Source organism: Corvus cornix, chromosome 1, assembly GCF_000738735.6.
Source record: "Corvus cornix cornix isolate S_Up_H32 chromosome 1, ASM73873v5, whole genome shotgun sequence".
In the NCBI taxonomy this organism is placed as follows: Eukaryota; Metazoa; Chordata; class Aves; order Passeriformes; family Corvidae; genus Corvus; species Corvus cornix.
Window position 1 is genome coordinate 107633057 of NC_046332.1, and position 21359 is coordinate 107654415.

At 37.3% G+C, this 21359-nt stretch overlaps 1 protein-coding gene across 11 annotated transcripts in view; it reads right to left on the reverse strand.

The window, feature by feature from the left end:
* The window catches only part of DMD (dystrophin), a 1178400-nt gene that overhangs the window by 107863 nt on the left and 1049178 nt on the right, over positions 1-21359 (reverse strand). For all 11 annotated transcript variants that reach the window (XM_010394528.4, XM_019282755.2, XM_019282745.3 and 8 more), the window contains one exon: positions 8964-9024. In XM_010394528.4, the coding sequence (XP_010392830.2) occupies positions 8964-9024 (61 nt within the window). The remainder of the gene's footprint in view (positions 1-8963; positions 9025-21359) is intronic.

The following is a 21359-nucleotide window of genomic DNA, read 5'->3' on the forward strand; positions in this document are numbered from 1 at the left end:
CAGTAGTGAACAGAAAAAATATCTTGATAAAGAAAACCAGGAGACAAGTACATAATAAAATTCAAAAGACAATCTGGGCTATTTACTAGCCAGATATCTAAAGCAATTTTTTTCTACTTAAATATTAAAATAATAGAAATTTTCCTGCAGACATCTAGATAAATATAAAATACCTGAATAAGACTGTATTATCATGGTTTTAAATATTTATTTTTCTTTAAAAACCTTTACTTACTGCATAAAAATTTTAACGTTAAGACCCACAACTCAATTGGCCATTAAATTTCATTAACATAATAGTGCATAAGTTCACATTATGAAGTGTGAAGTAAGTGAAGAATAAAACTCATACCAATAACTTTGCACATATTTACAGCAACCTTAATTCTTAGTAACTTATTGCTGTATTGAGTTTGTGCCCCCCTCAAGGTCCTAACCTAACACCTACATACAGCATTTATACTAACAAATTTTGGCCCTGCTGAAAAGGAGGAGGGAGGACCTTGACACACAGAGTGGGTAGGTGATAAGTAGCAAAGTTTGACCTCTACTCACTATTCCACTCTGTAGGCTGTAGACACCACTCAGTGACCCTGCTAGGGTGGTTATATAATGTGTGCTGCTTGTATTGTACCATAATCTCATTTTCTGAGCTCAATTGCCATGGAAAATGCAATGCCATGAATGCTTGTATTACAAAAATTACTTGTAAGAAAAGCAATTCATTCAGAGATGAGATGCATTTTTTATGGTTTGTTTTTCTTAAATTATCTAGCAAGAGATTTCTTAAAATAAAAGTTTATTTGATGAATACTTGAAATTCAAAACATAAGTAGCATGCAGGAGGCTGCTAGACCTAAAGATCGTATTTGAAACTATAATTTATCTCATAAAATTCAACTTTTAAAACAGAAAATGAGAAATAAGCAAAATGAATATAGATGATTTGGTCATTCTTAATCTATTAATAAGAATCTTTCCTTAAGTCTAACTGCAGCCTTACTGACATTTATACAGTTCTCAATTAATTCATTTTATGTGTCCCTTAGAATCTGTACTACCTACGTGTAGCATACACACAAATTAGTTCTCAGGATTTAAGGTCTAAAGTTAAGGATATCACAGGACTGATGTACAACACAGAACAGATTTCATCTATTACTTGACAAGAAGGAAATAAAAAAATCATTGAAAGGGATCCCATTAGGAGAAAAATGGGCCCAATAATCCATAATCACGATTCAGTAAGTAAAGACTAAACAAATTTCTCACGGCAAGAAGTGTTTGTAAAGACAGGTGGAGAATATTCTGAAAAGTACAAACTTATTGCAGTCAGCAGGAGAACTGGCATCTCAGAAGGTCAGAGAAAGAATAGATTCATGAGCAATTCAGCAGGTTCCATGCATTAATTTTGAAAAAGAATCCAGGAAAACACCTGACCTTGCCCTGACAGACAGGCCACTTATGGAAACAGAAACAGCCCAGCTGGCGTGGCCGATTATTGCACTCTCAGTCTGCTCTCAGTGTTGCATGGCCTCAAGTGCCAATATGAGAACGTTCCACAGTCCACCAAAGCTGTGCATCCACAGCAAATAGAGCTGGAAATGGAAATTGTACCTGGCCATACCCACTGCTTTCTCACTGGTATTGAGACCTTTCTCAACACACAATTAGTAATTATACTCCTGCCATGTTTTAGACCGATGAGATCACAAAGAAGACAAAAAAAGGCACAGTAGCTGAAGAGGGATCCATTTAATGCTGACTCCCTTATTATATGGATGGAATTTTTTGTGTGTGAAATGGAGAAATCGTCTTATTTGTGGAGCTGGCTGCATTAGAAGGAACACTGGACCAAGGGCAATGCAGGCAATGGATGTGACAAGTGCTGCTTTGGAGAAGCTGTCAGTCTTTGGAGGAAACAAAGGAACTATGAGACTTCTTGATATAACACGAATATGTAAGGAATCTGAGATATTGTTCCCCATTTCCTTGCATATTACATTGGACAGTTGTCAGAAATTTTCTCCTCTTTGTCTGTCATCTAAATTAAGTATGTAATTGATCTTAAAAAAAAAGAAAATTCTGACAGGCAAATCTTTCTATTTTTTTCCTTAATGTGTCTAATCTTTTCAAGTTCAAAGCATTCCAGGGGAAATCAAACATAATTCCTGTTTTAGAATCCTGCTTATTAAGCACACTGTTTAAAAGATGGGCTTTGAATAGATGGCAGTACATTTTAGCTATCAGGAGCAGCTGTAAAATCTACTTTTCAGTGGAAGATTTGGCATATACTCTATAAAATAGGACCATATTGTATAGATGCCACTCAACTTTGTAAAGCTTATATTGGTGTGTAATTTTTCATTCATTTACTTCAGGTGTTAAGTGTAGCCAGGATACATTGAACAACTGGAGTAAAACAACGCTAATAGAAATGAAGTAAAATTCAAGCAAAAATCACATTCCGTTTACAATAAATGTAACAACTTCAGCTACAATAAAAGTAAAATATTTAAGGTTATGTAATGATATTCTATTATACTATAAATACATGAACTCCTTGTACAGTACCAAAAATTTACTTTTTCACACTATTGCCTATAAAACCAGTTCATTTATTAATCTCCTAGTCTCAGAGCTGGAAAGCAATGACTAGCTGGATTTAATAAATTTTAAATGTTGATACGTTCCCTTTAATTAGGAAAACAGAAAAGTCAGATTCCATCGAAAATTCTTGCCCAGCTCATTACCTGCATAACACATTTTAAGATTTAACCTGCACAAAAATTATCCGTGCACTGTTTAACCCCTCTGTAATGCTTAGCAGTATACACTCTTCATGAGCATTTGTACTGAATGAATTTGGAAACAAAGCTTAAGAGCTTTACTCTCCACTTAACTATGAGCAGTGTCCTATCAAGAGGACCAAGTGTTGTGTGGCACCCAAGGAAGCTGCTCTCCACCCTCCACAACAGGTGCTATGTTTATGGAGGGAAAGCACATGGTTTCCCTCACTTACTGCCCCAAACCAGAGGCTACAGCCCTGCCCTCAGCCCCCACACCAGCTAGGATACACTAAGATTGCTGCTGAGTGCTTATAATTCATTTTAAAACAAATTAAATCCCCTTCAGTTGCTTCTTATTTGAGGGCAGTAACTCCCCACTGACAGATGGTAACGAGGAGCAGACCCACTATCTTCCTTGAGTGCTCTCGCTCAGTCAGCAGGAACACATCAGTTTATAACCTCTGCTTTCATTATAAAGGTAGTTAAAGGCTCAAGATTTCTCATTTATTTACACTGCGAGTTTAAATTTTTGTGACAAGTTTTGGAACCAAGGCTTCACAACCCTACAAATCATAAAGAAAACCTCTGGACTTGGACAAAGCTCTAATAAATATCATTTAGGTTTTTATGCCAGACAGCATAAATTTACATCACATAAAGGCAAACTGAAAAGCATTATGTTTTTTCTTTCCTTCACAATAGTTTCAATTTTCCTATGTAGAGTTCAGAATTGAAATACAGGAAAAAATCATAGTAACTATGCTTTTAAGAAGCCAAAATAATACATTTTTTTGTATTTGGTAGATAGGTTAACTGTCAGCCATACACATGGTTTTCATAGCTTGCTCATAGCTTCACTCACTACATATACATAATCATACATTATTTATTTATGGTTCTCCATGCCTCTCTCTGCTCCATCTGACAGATATTTCCTCCTTCCTTTTGTGCCTTGTACTTATCTACACTCTGCAGAAGAAACAATTAACCCAAGTGATTTTCTCAGAAAAGCATCTCTTTGCTTTATTTTATCTTAGCAGAATTTAATTCAGATACATTCATTTATCCTGACTCTAAGTTGAACAAAAGTAAAAGAATCATGGCTTTAATCTGTTTGCTTTTACAATGAAAACTCAGGGGTCTTAGCTTTTTTTTTTCCTGTGTTGAAATTCTGCATGGTTAAACAACAATTAAAAGGGAGATTAAAAATTAAGACAACAAAGAAGTATGTTTATAGAAACTGGCCTGCTAGATCTCCAGTGTGAAGTGGGGAAAGAATGAAGGATCTATACCTAGCAAAAATCTATTTCACAAGCTGATACATTAAATGCAAATCAAATATTCTCATAGGAAACTACAATGTGGAAGAGAGTGAGCAAGTGGAGATGCCTTGTCCTTGGAGTTAGCTCACTGCATAGCTAATTTATAGAGAGAGGCTCACATGGATCTTCTCAAGGAGTCAAAGCTGTGCTCCTGAGAATCCAGCTTTGTCCTCAGCAGGACAAAGTTCAGTGAACTGCTATAATCTGTATAAGAAAATAAGCTTGGCTGGGAAATAACTTGGAAGGTTTCCTTTGTGGGAAGCACTGAGATGAAAGACTACTGTATTTTTGCAAAAGCATTTTAAATCCTTCAAAAGAATGGGCACAGCAAGAGGGTAAAAAGACAGACACTATTAACTGGCAAGTCAGATACACGGAGGAAGAATAATGTCAAAGATTAGTGCAAATATAGAAGTCACACCTACTAGATTTCAACACATCACGACAGCAGGACTACTGAATATCTTCTAGACATAAAGTATGTTGCAGACTTCAATCCCACTCCTACTCCTTAATCCGCAGCAACAGAGATCTCCTAGCGCTGAATAATGGACAAGTTTGCAGAGCAGAGGGTAAGAGACACACAAGAGAGATGCAAACATGGTTCAGAGTAGAGCTGCTTGATGTCCCCTTGTGCCCTGGGAGGACAGACACTGCAGAGGGATTGGGTTGTGCAGCATGACCAAATACTTCTTCTGGTGTTGCAAAATGGAAAATAGACATTTGATTTTGTTACCTGTCACTGATTTGGAGCAGCTTCTCTATCTGTTTGATTGGAAGATAAGAACATGCATGTGCATGCATGCACATGTGAGATCCCTTTCATCATGGGGTGAGCTCTGCTAAAATGTGATCTAACCTGAATTACAATGTAAAAATCCGCTGCCTACCTACCTTTATTCCCTGCCTTTTTTTTAGAATTTGAGACTCTTTTTTTATGTTTTAACATATATTCAGTAGTCTTTGAGGTGTACATTTTTTCCATTTGCTTTTCAGATTTCTAATGTTGAGTAATTGCCTGTTTTGTCTTCTAAAAACTTAAATTTAGAAATTTTAATGAATACCTAAAACATTAATAAAGTGTATAGACATGCCTGTGCCTGCTTCTTCCTTTCCATTTCCTAGGTTGCGCTGCAGTGAGAGCAGGATCAAGGTCTTCAAAGAACAGGACTGATTAAACCAAAAACTGTTTTTTACAGTCCTCTCCTTTTGTAATCTAATAAAACCTTTAAGTTCTGTACTAGACACAAGGAATATATCAAGGAGAAAAAACATGAAAAAGGATGGATAAAATGTGTCTTCAAGCAATTTTACAAGTTTTAACTCAGAGGCAAAGCAGAGGGTTTTTTAACACAGTAGCAACTCATGGTCTGAGCAAGTGCTCAGTGCCATGGCAGCCACGTCCCCCTGCAGTGTGGGATACTTCTGCTGTCCTGGTACACAAAAACTAGATTTCCTCAGTTTGCTGGGGAAGAGAAAGGTGGGGCTGAAGTTCTGGTCTAGCCTGTCATCTCTGTAAGGAGGGAAGCACATGAAAGGGTGCAAGAAAATGCAGCAGCTGATGCAAGGCCATTAAAAGGCAATTTTCATGAGGCTGACGCTAGGCCAAGAAATCACCAAATGCCAGACACTGGGAACAGCTGAAGCAGGTTGTACACTGTTGATAATTATATTGTCCATGTCAATGTTGCCTATACAAATACAATTTGAAACAAAAAAATCCAAAACCAACTGGTGTGAATAAGCTCAAGAGGAATTACTGAAGTAATAGCTTTAGAAGCAGCTAGTTGCTACAGATTAATCAACTGTATACAAATGAAATTTTAACCAGGAAAATCACAGGTCTTGAAGATACCTAACCATAAATAAACATTGCTGCTGAAGATTTAGCATGAAGTGCTGCCTGATTTATGGATTATTGAGAGCAATATCATCGCAAATGGGAAAGTGATGAGATAAAACAGTTAAGCATCAAGGGAAAACCAGATAAAATGAAAACCAGTAAAATGTATAGCAAATCTGGTTACTGAAGAGGGCTAACACCAATATTCTACATTGATGACAGAAAGAAAATTATGTAAACATGAAGAGAATGCTACCTGTATCTTCTCAGCCTTCATGAAGTTCTTTTAGAGAATTAACAATAGAAAAGAAATGCATCAAAGATTAAAGGCAGAATAGGTTTATTTTAAAAGCCAAAAAGTACAGAAAACAATTTAGTTGCTTGTAAATATGAAATATGAGTGATGAGAATGAATGAAAAAAAAAAGAGTGAGGACAGCTGGAGAAGGCAATAGATACATCAGCTCAGTAAGACACATTAAAGCTTGAACACTTTGTTTTACATCTCAAGGACAGCAAGTTTTTCTATAAAAGATGTGGCTAATTTAAAACTTTAATTAAACTAGTAATGTATGACAAATGTGCTTGACTCCCTAACCAAACTATCAGTAATTTGGTACAGGCTCCACAGGAAGTAAAGACCTGAGCTGTAGCCAGGCCAAGAACTCCTCTAGAAACAGGGGCAGAGTGACCCAGTGAGCATTGATGCACACGAGCTTGGAACACAGGTTGTGTGAGTAATACATGAATAGCAGGTGGCTTTTCCAAGAGGCATTTATCAAAGAACAAAGAAACCCGTGGGTACAAGGAGGCTCAGACATACCCTTCCTGCTGTATTAAATTTGACTACAAGTCAACCACTTTATCCCGTAGCTTTGACAGCCTATGGGAGCCACCTTTGACCTCTCCCTGCTGGGCAGCATGGCTGCACGGCAGTGACCTCCCCTTAACCAGGGACACCTCTCAAGGTTATTCCTTGAGGCAGAAACCTTTCCACAAATAACCAATCTTTGGATGAGTCCAATTTGAGTTCTCTAAACTGCAACTGGACTGGATACCAGGTATTCTCCCCTGGAGCTGGGACCCCTCTCAAGGATTGAGATTCCTTACCTGAGACTAAGAAATCTTTCCTTACCCAAGGCAGAGAGACCCCTTATTTATGGATTCTTGGTAAGTGGCTGGTAGCATGCTAAATAAATATTAATGAAATCCATGTAGTCATTTCCTTTAGGCATACACCATTGTCCAAGTCTGAGACTAAGGCTGGACCTAGCCACAGATAAACTCCGTCAGGAGTTTAGAAAGCAAGGGGGTCTGCTCTGAAACTCATGACCCATTGGGAGGGTCTACCTTACCCTTTGGTCTCTGTGTAAATCATTCGAAATAGATTTGAACTTGATTTTCTTTTGTATAATGTAGTAACTAATAGAGCGAACCTTGCCATTGAACTTTATTAAGCTGCACTTTTATAAATTCATATTAAAACCATTCTTGTTAATACCTCTGACAGTGATTCTGCAAGTGATCTGAATCACTCATTTGTAACAAACTGGTGTAGTTGGCAGGATCCTAAATCAGCATCCATGGCATAATGCTACAACAGTTTATGGCAATTGAAATGTTTTTTAAAGTAAACAAAATAAACATATTCCTTTGAATTTGTAAATGGCCTAGAACAGAAGACTAAAAAGTAGGAAGGAGTAAGCAAGGCCAGAATTGACCATTTTAGCCAGTTACCCCAACTGCTGGATGTGAGTGTCATTGACAGAGGTGCCAAGCAGAGCGTGAAATGTATTTTGTGCCTACTTTAAGAATTGCCAAACTCCTCTCCCCATAATGGCAATTCCTGCCATGTGAAAGAGAAAAGGAGGATCTTTGTCTTCACATTAGTGCCATAAACTGAGTCTTACACGCCAGAGCACTGACTTGTTTTCCAACATGTCTCTGGTAGACTGCCCCTCCTTCTTGATGGAGCTTTCCAGTTTCTCTGTGACTGTTTCATTATTCATAGCCAAATACAAACATCAGAAAACTTGCAAGATTAATGCAACAGTAAACCAGCTTAGCCAGGTATGACTGAACCTCTGAAATGCACTACAGAGTTTCCTTCACGCATAACTCAAGTACTTGTTCTAAAGCTGCTGCAGAAGTGAACCCTGTGGAAGTTGCAACTGAAGTGCCACTGCAAGAACCATCTGTAACCAAATGGCTTCAGTGACACTAGCTGAGCTTGCAAAGCATTTAGGGAATATTAAGTGGAACCATGGAAATAGGTGTATTAAACAATGTCTCTGTTACTTGCACTAGTCTTTATAGCTGGTATTGCAACACCTGTCTCCTTCAGAAGCAACATAAGTAGTTCAAAGCACATGTTACAGGTAGAGAACTGAAAATAGAAGAAAAAAATGTATTAAGTCATCTTTTTTTGTTGTTGTTGCATGGTGGCTCTGTTTAGGGCAAGAGAAGCAGGTATTTCCAAATTGTGATTTTTAAAAAATGTTCTGACTTGCTGTGCAGACACATCTCTTATAGCAAACTAGCTTAATTTGGGAACTAGACTCTAAAAGATTTGGCCTTAGGGACTAATTGTCCCTTGTCGTTCCTCAGCTATGGACTTTACCAAGTACTGTCCCTAAAGGAATTCATAGTATTGAATATGTGCATTTTTAGGTTAAAACCCCCTAGAATATCACATTCACAATTCAGAATGTTGGGATTTTTTTGGTTTTGCAAGGCCTGCCATACATACACACAGTGGGCAACGGCACAATTTAAATTATAATCCAGGCAGGTGATTTATAGTAGCATAAACCCAAACAACTTACAAATCAGCACATCCTACTGTGATTTAGATAACCAGGCTTCTGTGAAATTTATTGCATGCTTTGTTCCTTTTTGTACTTCCCATTTAGACACTATTGGAGCAGTTCACAATCATTTAAGAAAATTACTAGCTCTCCTCTTAAATAAGAAATGTAAATAGCTGGAATGAATTCTTATTTATACTCACTTGATATAATACGGCACTTTGTTCGGTGAGATTGCCCTCTCCCAGGGGCCTTGGACAGAAGCTGTTAACAACAAACAAACAAATAAATAAATAAATAAATGCATACATACATTCATACATGCAAACATACCTAGAAGAGAAATGTGGAGGTCAAACAGGAAAGACAACATTAATCTCTAGAATTACAATTTTACACTCGGCCACGTTGATACAGGTCTGTTTGCTCAGTTGTCCGTGAAGGCAGGAAGGATTAACCTGCTGTTCTGAAACTTCTGTCCTAATCTGAGAGAAATTGAACTCATTCAGCTGCAAAGATAAATACAAAAACTCCTTGAAAGCTAAGCTTACAGAACAGATACGAAGCAGAGCAAGCAACCTATCTTTCTGGCATGCTCATTTATAGGATTCCTCCCGCTAAGGTGTTTGGCTAGGTTTTCTTCTATTTCTTTCCTTGTGTGGTCAGCAATTCCCATCCTTCTAAGAACAGAATTATGCACTTGTTTACATTTTATGTTGAGTGAAGTTACACTGAGAGACCATCTAAGTATTTTGTTTGTTGTTATTCTCTTGCTGACTTGTTCCAAGTGGTGAACATTTTTATTTCTCCACATTACTAATTGTGTCTGCCTTCCAGTAACAGCCAATAATGAAGAAAATGACAGTATGATCACAACTAAGAGAGGAAATAACTTTGCCCACTCTTGTCTATCACAGTGTTAAATGTCAATATCAACTTACAATATAACGAAAATACTTTGTAAAAGAGGTTTTTATAAAACACTTTTGACAAAAGAATTAAAAATTATTTATTAGAGGCAGAGATAATTTATAGTTTAGGCCATAATCAGGGAGATAATGTTTTTATTAGGAGTTTGTTATCTGTCAAACAAAGTAGAACCAAGAATTTTCTTTCTTTAATATAATGATTAAAACAGAAAACATATGAAAAGTGATCTAGTGGAGAAAAAAAAAAGCCTGTTTGCGTCACACAGTATAACCCTTCTTTTTAGTGACCCCTGCTGTTCACAAAGGAAAGCAATTGTTACCAGGACAACTAGGAGTTAGCTTCTTGACCATTTGGCTCTATTTTCTTTCCCTCTCTTATTCAAAATAGATACTTTAAAAACGCCATTCCCAAGCTGCTTTATCAAAATCAAAAAATCACAATCCACACAAATAATAACTCCCAATATACATATTTCATCTATTCTGTACCAGATTCACAGAAGGCAGTCTGTAGAATGAAGTATAGTTCCTTTCTCTTGCCTATATATTGGAGTGTGGACAACAAGAATTGGAGGAAAGAGACGAAACATGCTTATAAAAATGGCTGTATAGTCAAATCTTGCTACTTTTGCACGTGAGTTGTGAAGAAGGTCTGGAGAGAGGCTGGGGACTCCACAGAGGGGACACAAACCAGCTGTGGGAGAAACTGGTGCCATTACAGACAGCCTGAAGAGGAGAAGGAAGAGCTGGTAGGAACAGGATACAGGCTGGGGAGAGGGTGAATGCATTTCATATACATTTTGGACAATTATGAGAAGCCAGGGAAAGGAAGGAATATGTTCGGAAGAAAGAGAATCATAGAATGGTTAGAGTTGGAAGGGACCTTAAAGATCATCTAGTTTCAACTTGCCCACAAAAGGCAGAGAACCTCCTACTAGACCAGGTTAATCAGAGCCTCATCCAGCCTGATCTTGAACACCTCCAGGGACGGGGAGTCCACAACCTCTCTGGACAACCTTGCAGTGCCTCTCCACTCTTATAGTAAAAATTCCTTCCTAACACCCAATCTCAACCAGCCATCCTTCACCTTGAGGCCACTTCCTCTTGTCCTATCACTACATGCCCTTGTGAAAAGTCTATCTCCATAAATGTGATAATCCTGTTTCAGATTGCTGGTGGCCAAGGAGTTCTGAAAATTCTACCTCAGCATCTCTGCACATTCTGCTGTTGTCTTCAATCCCCAGCCAGCCATCTGTAGCTAAGTGTCATTGCTTTCCTATTATTTACATTTACACAGATTTGTGTTCTTAAAAGAAGAAAAGTAAATTTCAAAGGTAAGAACCATGAGAACCAGTAACTCACAAAATGTGCAAAAACCAGAATTTTAATTACAGTGTTAGATGTCTTGGAAAAGTAGCACACTGCACTGCCATTGAAGTCTGTAGCATGGCCCACAAACACAGGAGCACAGAACTGTATGCACTTTCAAATACAAATACTCAAATATACACCTAATTTATATATGATCAAGCCCTCCTTCTTGGGCCAGGCACTGCAGTTTGGTTCTGTGTTCATAGACTGCACGGCTGAGTAGCTGTGAAGGCCAAGGCTCCATTGAGCTGCTCCTCCTGGTAGCACGAGCTGCAGCTGCTTGGTTTCTGTGCTCGGCTACAGCCTCAAAGGATGTAAAGATACAATCTGTTACATGATTTGTAGAAACACAAAAAGTATCAAAAATAGAATATTGTAATGTTTTGATGTTAAAAATCTCAAAATAACTTTTAATGCCATTTTCAGGTTCAAAAAAAATTCTTAACCATGATGCTTAAATACTCTTTCCACTTGTAAGAAAAAACTTCTGTAAATATAATTTTGGTGACTGATCCAATATTCCCCATTCTAGATGGAAGCAGGAAATGAAAGCCAAGGAGTTAGAGATCACTATTTAATTTTACACTCAGTTACTACATGATTTCTTTACATGCTCTCATTCAGTAATACTAACCTAATGTGTGCTAATATGTGGTCCATCAACTAGTTTTAAAATGTTTACTCAGTGACAATTGTAAGGTTTCTTACCCATGGCAATTGGCATTGTCTGAGGAATAATTTGAATCAGATTACATTAAGTTATCATTTTGGAAAACAAAATACCTTCAGTATTAAGTAAAAATTGACCTTGTTACATATTTCTCTCCCAAGCAATCATTAATATTCCCAATGGGAATACTACCAAGTTACAGTTGTTCCACTTTAAGATTTGTTTTTAATTCAATACCTAAAGGACAGAATAGATTGCTGTGTATTTTTCAGAAGATATATTTATTCTGTTGCTTCTGAATTAATCTGGGTAAGAGCTTTGCAGTCATAACTTATTATCACAGAATCTTACATATGATGGTGTTCTTGATCCATTAGAAGAGGAAAAAATACTTTTGCTTTCATGAGAGCTAAGTGCTATAGCAATAACAAACAATTCTGTGATGTTCAGCATAATTGGATTTAGTGTTCCTTCAAGAGGTTGCTGTGAAGCTCTCTATAATACATTTCTGGTTTCCTGGATGATTCTAACCTTGCATAAATTTGAGTTGACAAAATGTGCAGTACTTTTTACAGCTATACATAGAGAATAATTATTTCATTTTTGGCAGAAGCCCAGAAGCTGAGACCAGCTGTTTCTTATCTTTGGTTATCAGTACCGGTTTACTATCCATTACAAAACTAGTACAGGTAAATGGTTAAGTCCACCTAAAAGTCTTGCTGGCAGACTTTTTCATATGATGCTCTAGTATTCCTGTGTGCTACAGCACTCAAGAAGCAGACATTTCTTGTTTGCTGGAGTAATTCCGAAGTATTTTATTGCTCGAGCTTGCACAGTGTAAGAACCCATTACCATACACCCAGCTACTTCCAGTGCTGTTGGGACCGAAATTAAATACTACAATGAAATACAGGGCATTTTAAGAGTGAATTTAAATTTCCCCACACTTTATTTGCATTGACATACATTTTAATGGTTACCTACTATTTGAGTTTTATTTCTTTCTGTAGGTGCTCTAAGAGCTGAGACTTGCTTTGCCTGTGAACATGGTTCTTGATGGTAAGCCTACATTCTTACTTGTTTGCAGAATGTACAATGAAAGGTGGCATGCTGGCTCTCTGAACTTCAGTACTGTTTTAATCTATGCAGGGATCTGAATGAAATATTAAATAGGATGATAGTAGTTGATACTACAAAAAATAATCTTCTAAATATTTCAGTTTAGCACTGCAAACATAATGAAAAATACATGTATGTTTACCAATAGTAAACTATTTCTCCTTCGGCTATTCAAAGAGTAAATTCAGTATGCCCATATTTAAATGTTACCTTCAGTGGTCCTTATTTAAATAGTCATCACACACTTTTAGTCACCATATGAGTGTATGTTTTTAGTTCTAAATACAAAGAAAAATCTTTTGACTTAATTGTCACTAATGGGTTTTGGACAGAAACCACAAAGAGGCCTTGTGTAGTGTCCATACACTGTTAGATATGTCCTGTCAATTTTTTTTTTTTTTTGCTTTGGTAGAAATTTAATATATTTATTATATATTCCTTTCAGCATTGTGGTAGTCAAAGCTGAGCTCATTTTTACATTCACATTATCTTGCTTGGTGGCAATAGTAGCTGTAACTCAGCAAGGTGCTTAATTATGTTCACATTTCACATTTTAATGACAGTAATTCTCTGATTCAGCCTGGAAATTCCTACCTGCATGACCTGTGTGACTTACACTGCTCTACCTAGCATTATCATCATTAATATCTTAATGCAAACATAAAGTTAAGAAACTGCTTATTTATTCACATAAAGTTTGTTTTGATTCCAATTATTTTCACTGCAGCAAGGTATGGATTTGGTGACTTCAGATAAAGGCAGGCAGGGAGAAAGAAAAGATGAAATGATCTTTGCATCAGGAAAGACTCTGATTCCCCAAGAATCAGAATTTCCCATCTGTGTAAGCTACCTTATCTTTTCAAAGAAGATTCATTGAGTACTACATTTTGATTATTTTCAGATTACACCATTATAAATGAGAAAATACTGCTCTCCAGAGACAATAAGGAGCTCATGCTTGTCTTCCTTAGAGAACATGCTAAAGCAGTATTTCCCCACCATAATCAGTTCATGATGCAGGCTGACAGGATGCCACCTCCAAAATGTGTGTCTGCCTGACAGTGGCACAATAGAAGTGTTTGCATAATCTGCAAGTTCTTTGAGATCCTTTGCAAATGTCACTATATACCTGTAAAAGATAATTTTTTTTTCACTGAAGATTTAGATTGATTTCTAAATCATGTGAAATTTTTATTGTTCCAGGTGAGCCTGATGAACAATCAGACCATGTTGAGTAGCACTGAGGTCTAATATTGCACAATGTAGTTGAGAAACTGATATCATTACACAACTGAGAAGCTATAAGGCAGAAAAATCAATCAAAACTTGCCTTTTATAAGGTCTACACAGTTTGGGGTCTGTTCTGCTCCAAGACCTAGCTGCACATGGAGATGGGTTCATGGGCAGTTTGGAAATAGACAGCCCCCTCTCAGCTTGGATTTTGCCATTCTTAAGCCGGAGCAAACATTCACTACTTCCCTGGAACAGCGTCAGCACCGTCTGTCGCTGTAGCACGCATACAGATATTTATCAAATGTACTATTTATTGTTGGGGTCCCTCCCCCCTGCCATGGGGTCCTGGGAGAGGGGACCCTGGGGTAGAGGCACAGGGTCTCCCTGCTCCCTGGTCACATGTACCCTAATCCTGTTCCCCACTGGTTATTTCGTGCTCCCCTGCCCGGGGAGGACCCTGGTTGTCCGGTGATTCCAGAGTCTTTGGGCAGTTCCTCAGCCATGTGGCTGGAAAATAAAGATCTCTGAAACTTCTGTCAAGAATCGCTCCCTATTCCTTTCCACCGGCCTCGCTGTCTATGGATTTTGCAGGAGACCCCACTGCAACAATTTATAGAGCACGTCTAACCAGAGAATAAGTCACTAAAAAGTGCATTGTGTGATCAGGGCCAATTATGACAGTCATTTTACAAGAGTTAAAAGAGGCTTTTCCATCCTGCATTTCCTGCCAGAATCTTTACAGCCAACTTCAGATTTACCATCTGCAGCTTAGGGTCAACATTATATGATATGACCTAAATAATGCACACCTTTAATCATGAACAGTGTTTCCAGAAGTTTCCAAATGCCACTTTGTAATGTGACATATAAAATCCATCTAACGCTCATTTTCTTAAATGTCACACTACTGTAAAATGGCAAAAATGGAAGAATCTATATGTCTAATAGCAGAATACTGAATGAAATAGAGCAAAGAAATGCAGATAGAGAATATAATGACCCATGTACCCCAAACTACAGGTACTCCACACTGCCAACTTGTGTTGCACTCTTATGCTCTTAAAAATGAAGTCTCTAAAACCAGTTCATCAAATGAGGTTATAAAATGGCCTAATCAAATTGGTGGTGATTTTTGGCAAGTGAAATTAGATAAATAGAAAAATAAATATTTGGTAAATATTCCATGTCTTACATAGTAAAACAGAACAGAAAAATTCTGATCTATATATATATATATATAGAATATGCCTGTTATATCCTAGTCCTGGAGCTTGAGGACAAAGGAAAGTCCTAAACTGAACCCAACATACAACTCATGATAACATGGGCATATTGTTAAATTTATCTGAGTTAAACTTGGCAGGGTGAAAAAATGAAGTAGTTTTCATTTGGATTCACAGATCCAGTGTAACTCCAAAAAGATTATAAAATTCTGGGGGGAAGAATACATATTAGCAACATACTTACTCAGAGAGTGAACAAAAGTATAGGCAATGCACCATCTTTTGAAACTTATTAAAAGAAAAAAGTAATGTTTGATTACTTTTAAATTATGTAGCATTGCAGAATATAGGCTATTCTGCCGGCCAAGGATAAATTACAGAAATTAATTAGGCTGTTATAAAAAAATAAGATAGCATATTTCCTACTCACACCCTTCAAAAAATCCCTCTCTGCTTCAAAATAAATATTATACAGCATTTTTAAATAGATGACATATTAAAACCAAGAGCACGAGAGAGAGATTTAGAATGGACTATTTCCAACCACAATTCTAAAATAATTTTTTTGTTGGAACCCTCTTGTCCCCAAAACACAAAATATTAGTTACATGGAAAAAAATTTCTTGCTTCTGGGTGAAAAGAGGGGGAGAATATCATCATTTGAAAACTAACTTTACAATTTTTTTCAGAAATTTGTATCCCAATGTATTATAGCAGAAAGGATCACTTAGCACAAAAGTGCAAAAAAGAGAAAAATATAAATATAGAGCTTGAATCCCATAAATACTATTTAATTGAAAATCAAAGAAATTATTAAGATTTATGGAGAGATTTTTTTGTAGTTTTCCTGAGAATAATGCATAATGAAAAAATGAAAGCCCACTGTAAAATTAATTCTACTAACTTTATTCCAAAATAAAGTAAGCATATGTACGCCAATGTTTTACTACTCTTAAAGAGCTTTAGCAGTCAGGCCAAGGCAAGCACTATCAAAAGCTGTAGCTATGGCCATGATATTCTAAATGAGGGAGAAATGGACTGAAGGCATTTTCTCCTAACTTTAAACCTGATTTACCCATCACACAAGTCTTGGGGTTGAGTTGGTGCCCAGTGTTGCTAGAAATTCACCACGATAATCACAATGCCAAGACGTGTGAAGTGTATTTGGCTTCATCAGTACTTTGCTAGCTTTTCCTTTTTCAGAAGCACATGTAGTTACTTTACACTTATACTGAAGTAGAAAAACAGTTTTCTAGCAATCAGGCTCCTCTAGCTAATATGACCTTATTTAAATGCATATAATACATGAATATTTTTAATAAATATGTTTAAATGCAATAATAACATCCTTTTGCATTCAGAGAGTTCTCAGCGTTAGGCTGATTCATTTTTGTCCACTTATCTTCTATCTTTATTCTACTAACAGGTGATATTTTCTATTCAAAACATTTCCTGTGGTATCTAAAAATATTAAACCATTTTTCCAAAGGACATGGATGAATTGACGTGGTCTTCGACATTTGCTTGCCAAAAATGATATCTGATAAAAATGTGATATCTGAAAAAAATATGAGATAATGTATGCAGGGAGAAATAAGAAAGAAAGATACAGTTGCTTGCACTGGGAAATAATCTATCAGATGGATAGATTATTTCCTAAGAGTCACAGAGCCCTCTCATTTTTAGACTTGGATGTCTTAATTAGCAGGACTTGCCCTTTTAAAGACATCTGCCTGCGCAAGAAAGGGCTTCCCTAATCTTTGCTTTGCATAATAATCTGAGCACTCACACAGAAGGCGGGAGGAGTACTTGACTTCTCTCCCATCTTGAAGGAATTCAGAGCCCCATCTCCAATTTCTCAGGAGAGTGGCCTAAATAACTGAAGGAAAACATAAAGGCACAGAAATAAGAAGAAAAAAGACTCGGATCTGAACCTTAAGAGCTCTGAGCTTATCCTGAGAAGGAGAGACCTAGGCTACACAGCCCAATCCCGTGGCCATATATTTTATTTTTAAGCAACAGTTATCTGATATAAAACACAGCAGATGCACTCTGATCACTTGCAATACAAACTGGTGGCTCCAGCATTGATCATCTTTCTGTTCCTCAATGAAAGCTGCTAGGGCTGCCTCATCTTGTGTTGAAGTAAGTGCTGCTCTTGCTTACAAGTCCAAACCTTGAAAGGCACAGTGAGGTATCTCCAGGTCCTAGCACATATTTAGGTAAGAGGATTTAACAGTCTGGTACTGACATATGCAGGCAGAAAAAGCTCGTGGCCTGAGAAATATGGACCACAAAATGTTGGCTGTGGGTATATCAGCCTTTTAGCCTTGCAAACCTAAATGTTCTTTCTGTTCCTTGTATTTCCAGGTTTTTCATGCTGATGAAAGTCCGTATTGTCTGAGCTTGGAAACCACTGGAATCTTCCAGTCACACTCTTAAGTAATTGCCAGTTACACCTTGAACACTATTTCATGCAGTCACTTCACTGACATGCTATACTTACTAAAAGATGGCTCATACTGTGGCTGGACAGTAAATTACAAGGTTTGCTCATGGTTTTAAAAGATGTAACACCTTCTATTTTTCAGCCATCACCATCAATGCACATGAATGAATCATGCCTTTAAAAGCAGGATTGATGGCTGAATAGCACAGCAAATGATATTAAAAACAATCTGACATCAATCCTACCTCTCACTTATTGCACCTCAAAAAAAAGTAATAACTATTGTGACAAATATAGGTGGGTCTTCCAACAAGAGACAATGAATCTCATTTTTTGAAAGAGGTAGAATCACAGAGGAAAATAAAGGTGAAGTCAAAACAGTAAAATTATTCCAGAGGAGTCACTGAAAACTTTGAAGCTGGCATTATGCTTAAAATTTGCAGATACTCCTTTTCACACCTCAGTTATGGTATACGATTCCCAAATTAGGCACCATCATCCATGAAAGGATCACAGATTTTTCTTTTAATTTCTAAATATTTACGAGTTTCTCTTTAATAGAAAGATCTTATTTTTGCCAGTTTTTACACCCTGATTTAGAGAACTCTAATTAAACAGCAAGTCCTTCAAAACCAACAAACACACTCCATGAATTCATGATATAAAGCCTTGCCCATGTAACGCATTTATCAGATGTATCTTAACTATTGTTGTGAATGCTGTGTGTCCTTGGCAAGGAATGAACTGAGCTGGAGCTGGGACTGATTCTGTGGACACTGGCAGAGAAAATGAGTTTGGGGGAGCATGGAGGACTGATCAGCAGCTCAAGGAGTGGGGTGAGAGAGCTCAGTTAAAAGTGTAGAAGGCCTGGAAAGAGGCAAGTTCATGTGAAAAGTAAGGGCCAGTTTTGATAAGAGTCTTTTATACTTGAGGCAGACCAAAGCCTTGATGGAGAGAGACACAAGTAGATACCATTCCTTTGCCACTATCTGTTTAACTCACAACCAGGAAACATCTGAATTATCCTGTGCCACAGCATTGGTAAACACTGGCACTGGGTTTAAAAGATGAAGGAGTGGAAAAAGAATGTTGAACTGCATGAAAAGACAATGGAGAAAAATTGTCCCTAATTTAAAAATGCCAAAAATAAGAATACTTTTTTTTTTTTTTTTTTTTGCTTTTACACTCCTTATCTCTCTAGCTCACACCTTCTTTCCAATCTCTCAGAAACAGCCCTATGAATAGCCCTTAGAACAGGCAGCTAGTGCTTGGAAGCAGGGACTACCACTTGATTCCTTGCCTCACAGGGCATGACAAATATGAGGTCCCTACATCACTCCCCCATTACTTTTGTGCTAGGTTTTCAACAGCCCTATGCAGCTTCAGTTTCAACCAAACAGAAAAAGACAGACGATGCTATATTAGCAGCTCATATTTATTTCTTTCAGGTAGGAGAGAAATGTAATTCAGCCACTGATTTTATGTGACCTTGAGTCAGTACCAGCCTTTTTGCAGAACTTCTTAAAGGTATATCAACTATAAAAGGATAATTTTTCATATAAGAATATAAACAGATATTATTCCTTGCATCTTAAGATGAGCAAGCATGTATGGAAGAGGGAAAGTTGATGCTCAGTTAGGGAGGATGAACTGATTATTACCGGCGTATAAACTAGATATGCAATATTGCTTATTTTCCTTACTGACTATAGTTTGCATTGATCTTATGTGTATCTCAGCTCCTTAGATAAAAATGCTCTCTGAGTTTTGAGCTTATGAAATAAAACCATAAAAATTGCTATGATTAATCTTTTACTGCTGTTGACACAGACCGATCAACTTGGACTCTGTCTGCCACGTACTGAAACCTAATTTACAAGCCATTAAATTCGCCTTCATTTGACCTGCCTGATTCTGTCTGGCAACCTTTATGTTTGACCTGTTCATGCCCAAATACAGCTGAAGAAAAAAGACTGGTGCTGGATGGCAAAGAGCATGGTGCTCTCTCTCCTGCAGCGCTCTCTCTCCCACAGATGTGCTTCCATCCATGCAGGGATGCAGCAGAGGTAGTACATAAAAAACATATCAAAGCATGGTATTTTCCCTAGGCATAGTGATAGTACATGATACTGGATGCTTTTGGAATTCAGTGCTTATGAAAGATAGGACTGATGTATGTACTGTCAGTTTTCAGTGATTGAACTTTTAGACTTGGGAAGGATTCTGTAGATGTTTTCAGAGCTTCAAACAGCTAACTTTTGCACGCATGGGTATGATTATGTATTTTTACACACATCTAAGAGAGAGAGAACAAATAAGCAAATAAAAATGCCCATTATTTCTAAATGATTTGACTATTTTCAAAGTCAACACATTTTCACCTGGCTCCTCTTCCTATGGTGATCCTCAAATGGTACAAAGTGTCCAGAACAATGTCCACAGTTTGCTGGCTCTAATTAGTTACACAGAAGAATAATGTCTCACTGGTGGTGGGTGGGCTGAAAGAGGTGACTATCATAACACTGATCATCTTTTAGATCAATCTAGTTTATCAATAATAAGGCAGAAGGGGCCTAAGACATAACCATTTGTCTGGCTGCACTCAACATAGGCACAGAGAACAAAGACACCTTGATCAGTGTGATAATGCACTGCAGGTCACTCTAGTCTCTTCCAGGCTTGCTTAATTTACTGTACAAATTTATTCTTTCGCCAGGAATACGCCATGGGTCACAAGGAAAAACAAGTATCTGCTTAAATATTGTGTTCGTGTCAAATACTCATAACTCTTGCACGTTCAGTCTTGCCAAGTCTGATTTGAAGTTATATATATTGAGCTGATAAAGTATTCCCAGTGATTGAGAGTAAAAGAAAAGTGGGTTTGAAACAGAAATTATGAAAATAGGGCTTATTTCTTCACAGGATCTTAATTTGACAAAACAAGGTGCAGGGTTGAATCAGCCTGCATTAATCTTATATGGCACAACATTGACCCTGGTTTTGATTTTGCAGGTCATCCTGCTGAGAATGTTCAGTTTCCCATTGAGATCTTCAGTGGAAAAATGGTTAACCTATTAAAATTACAATGCAGTATCAGCTGAAGAAAAGTTTGTCCTCTATCCCACTGTGAACGTAGCTGTGCAATAATAGTAACATCTATTTCCGATGTCTGGATAGCTTGTCCCTCTGCATGTAGGAGACCATTATCCTGTGACTGTGTTCTGTTCTGCTGATATAATCTCTTAAATAAAGCTTTACTGTTTACTTTCCTTAATTGAAGTACAATGGAAAAGACATGGCCTTTAAGAAGCTTCACTTTAGTCACTGCCTTGGAGCTTTGAAGGTGTTTCAAGTTGTCTTTTGGTGTACTTCAAAACATCCTTGATAAAAGATGTGTGTGGAGGTGAAGTGGGAATTTTGCTGGCAATTATATTTTATGCAGAGCTGTAAAAAGTTTACTTAGCTGCTGTTCTTCTGCCAAGTTTCCCACCCTGGTTTTGATCCTCTCACTGCTCTGCTAAGTGACCAAATCCTGTAAAATATTTTTCTTGCCGGTCTTATTTTGCCCCTTTTTGGAGCTGAACATTTCTTTAAACCAAAGATAA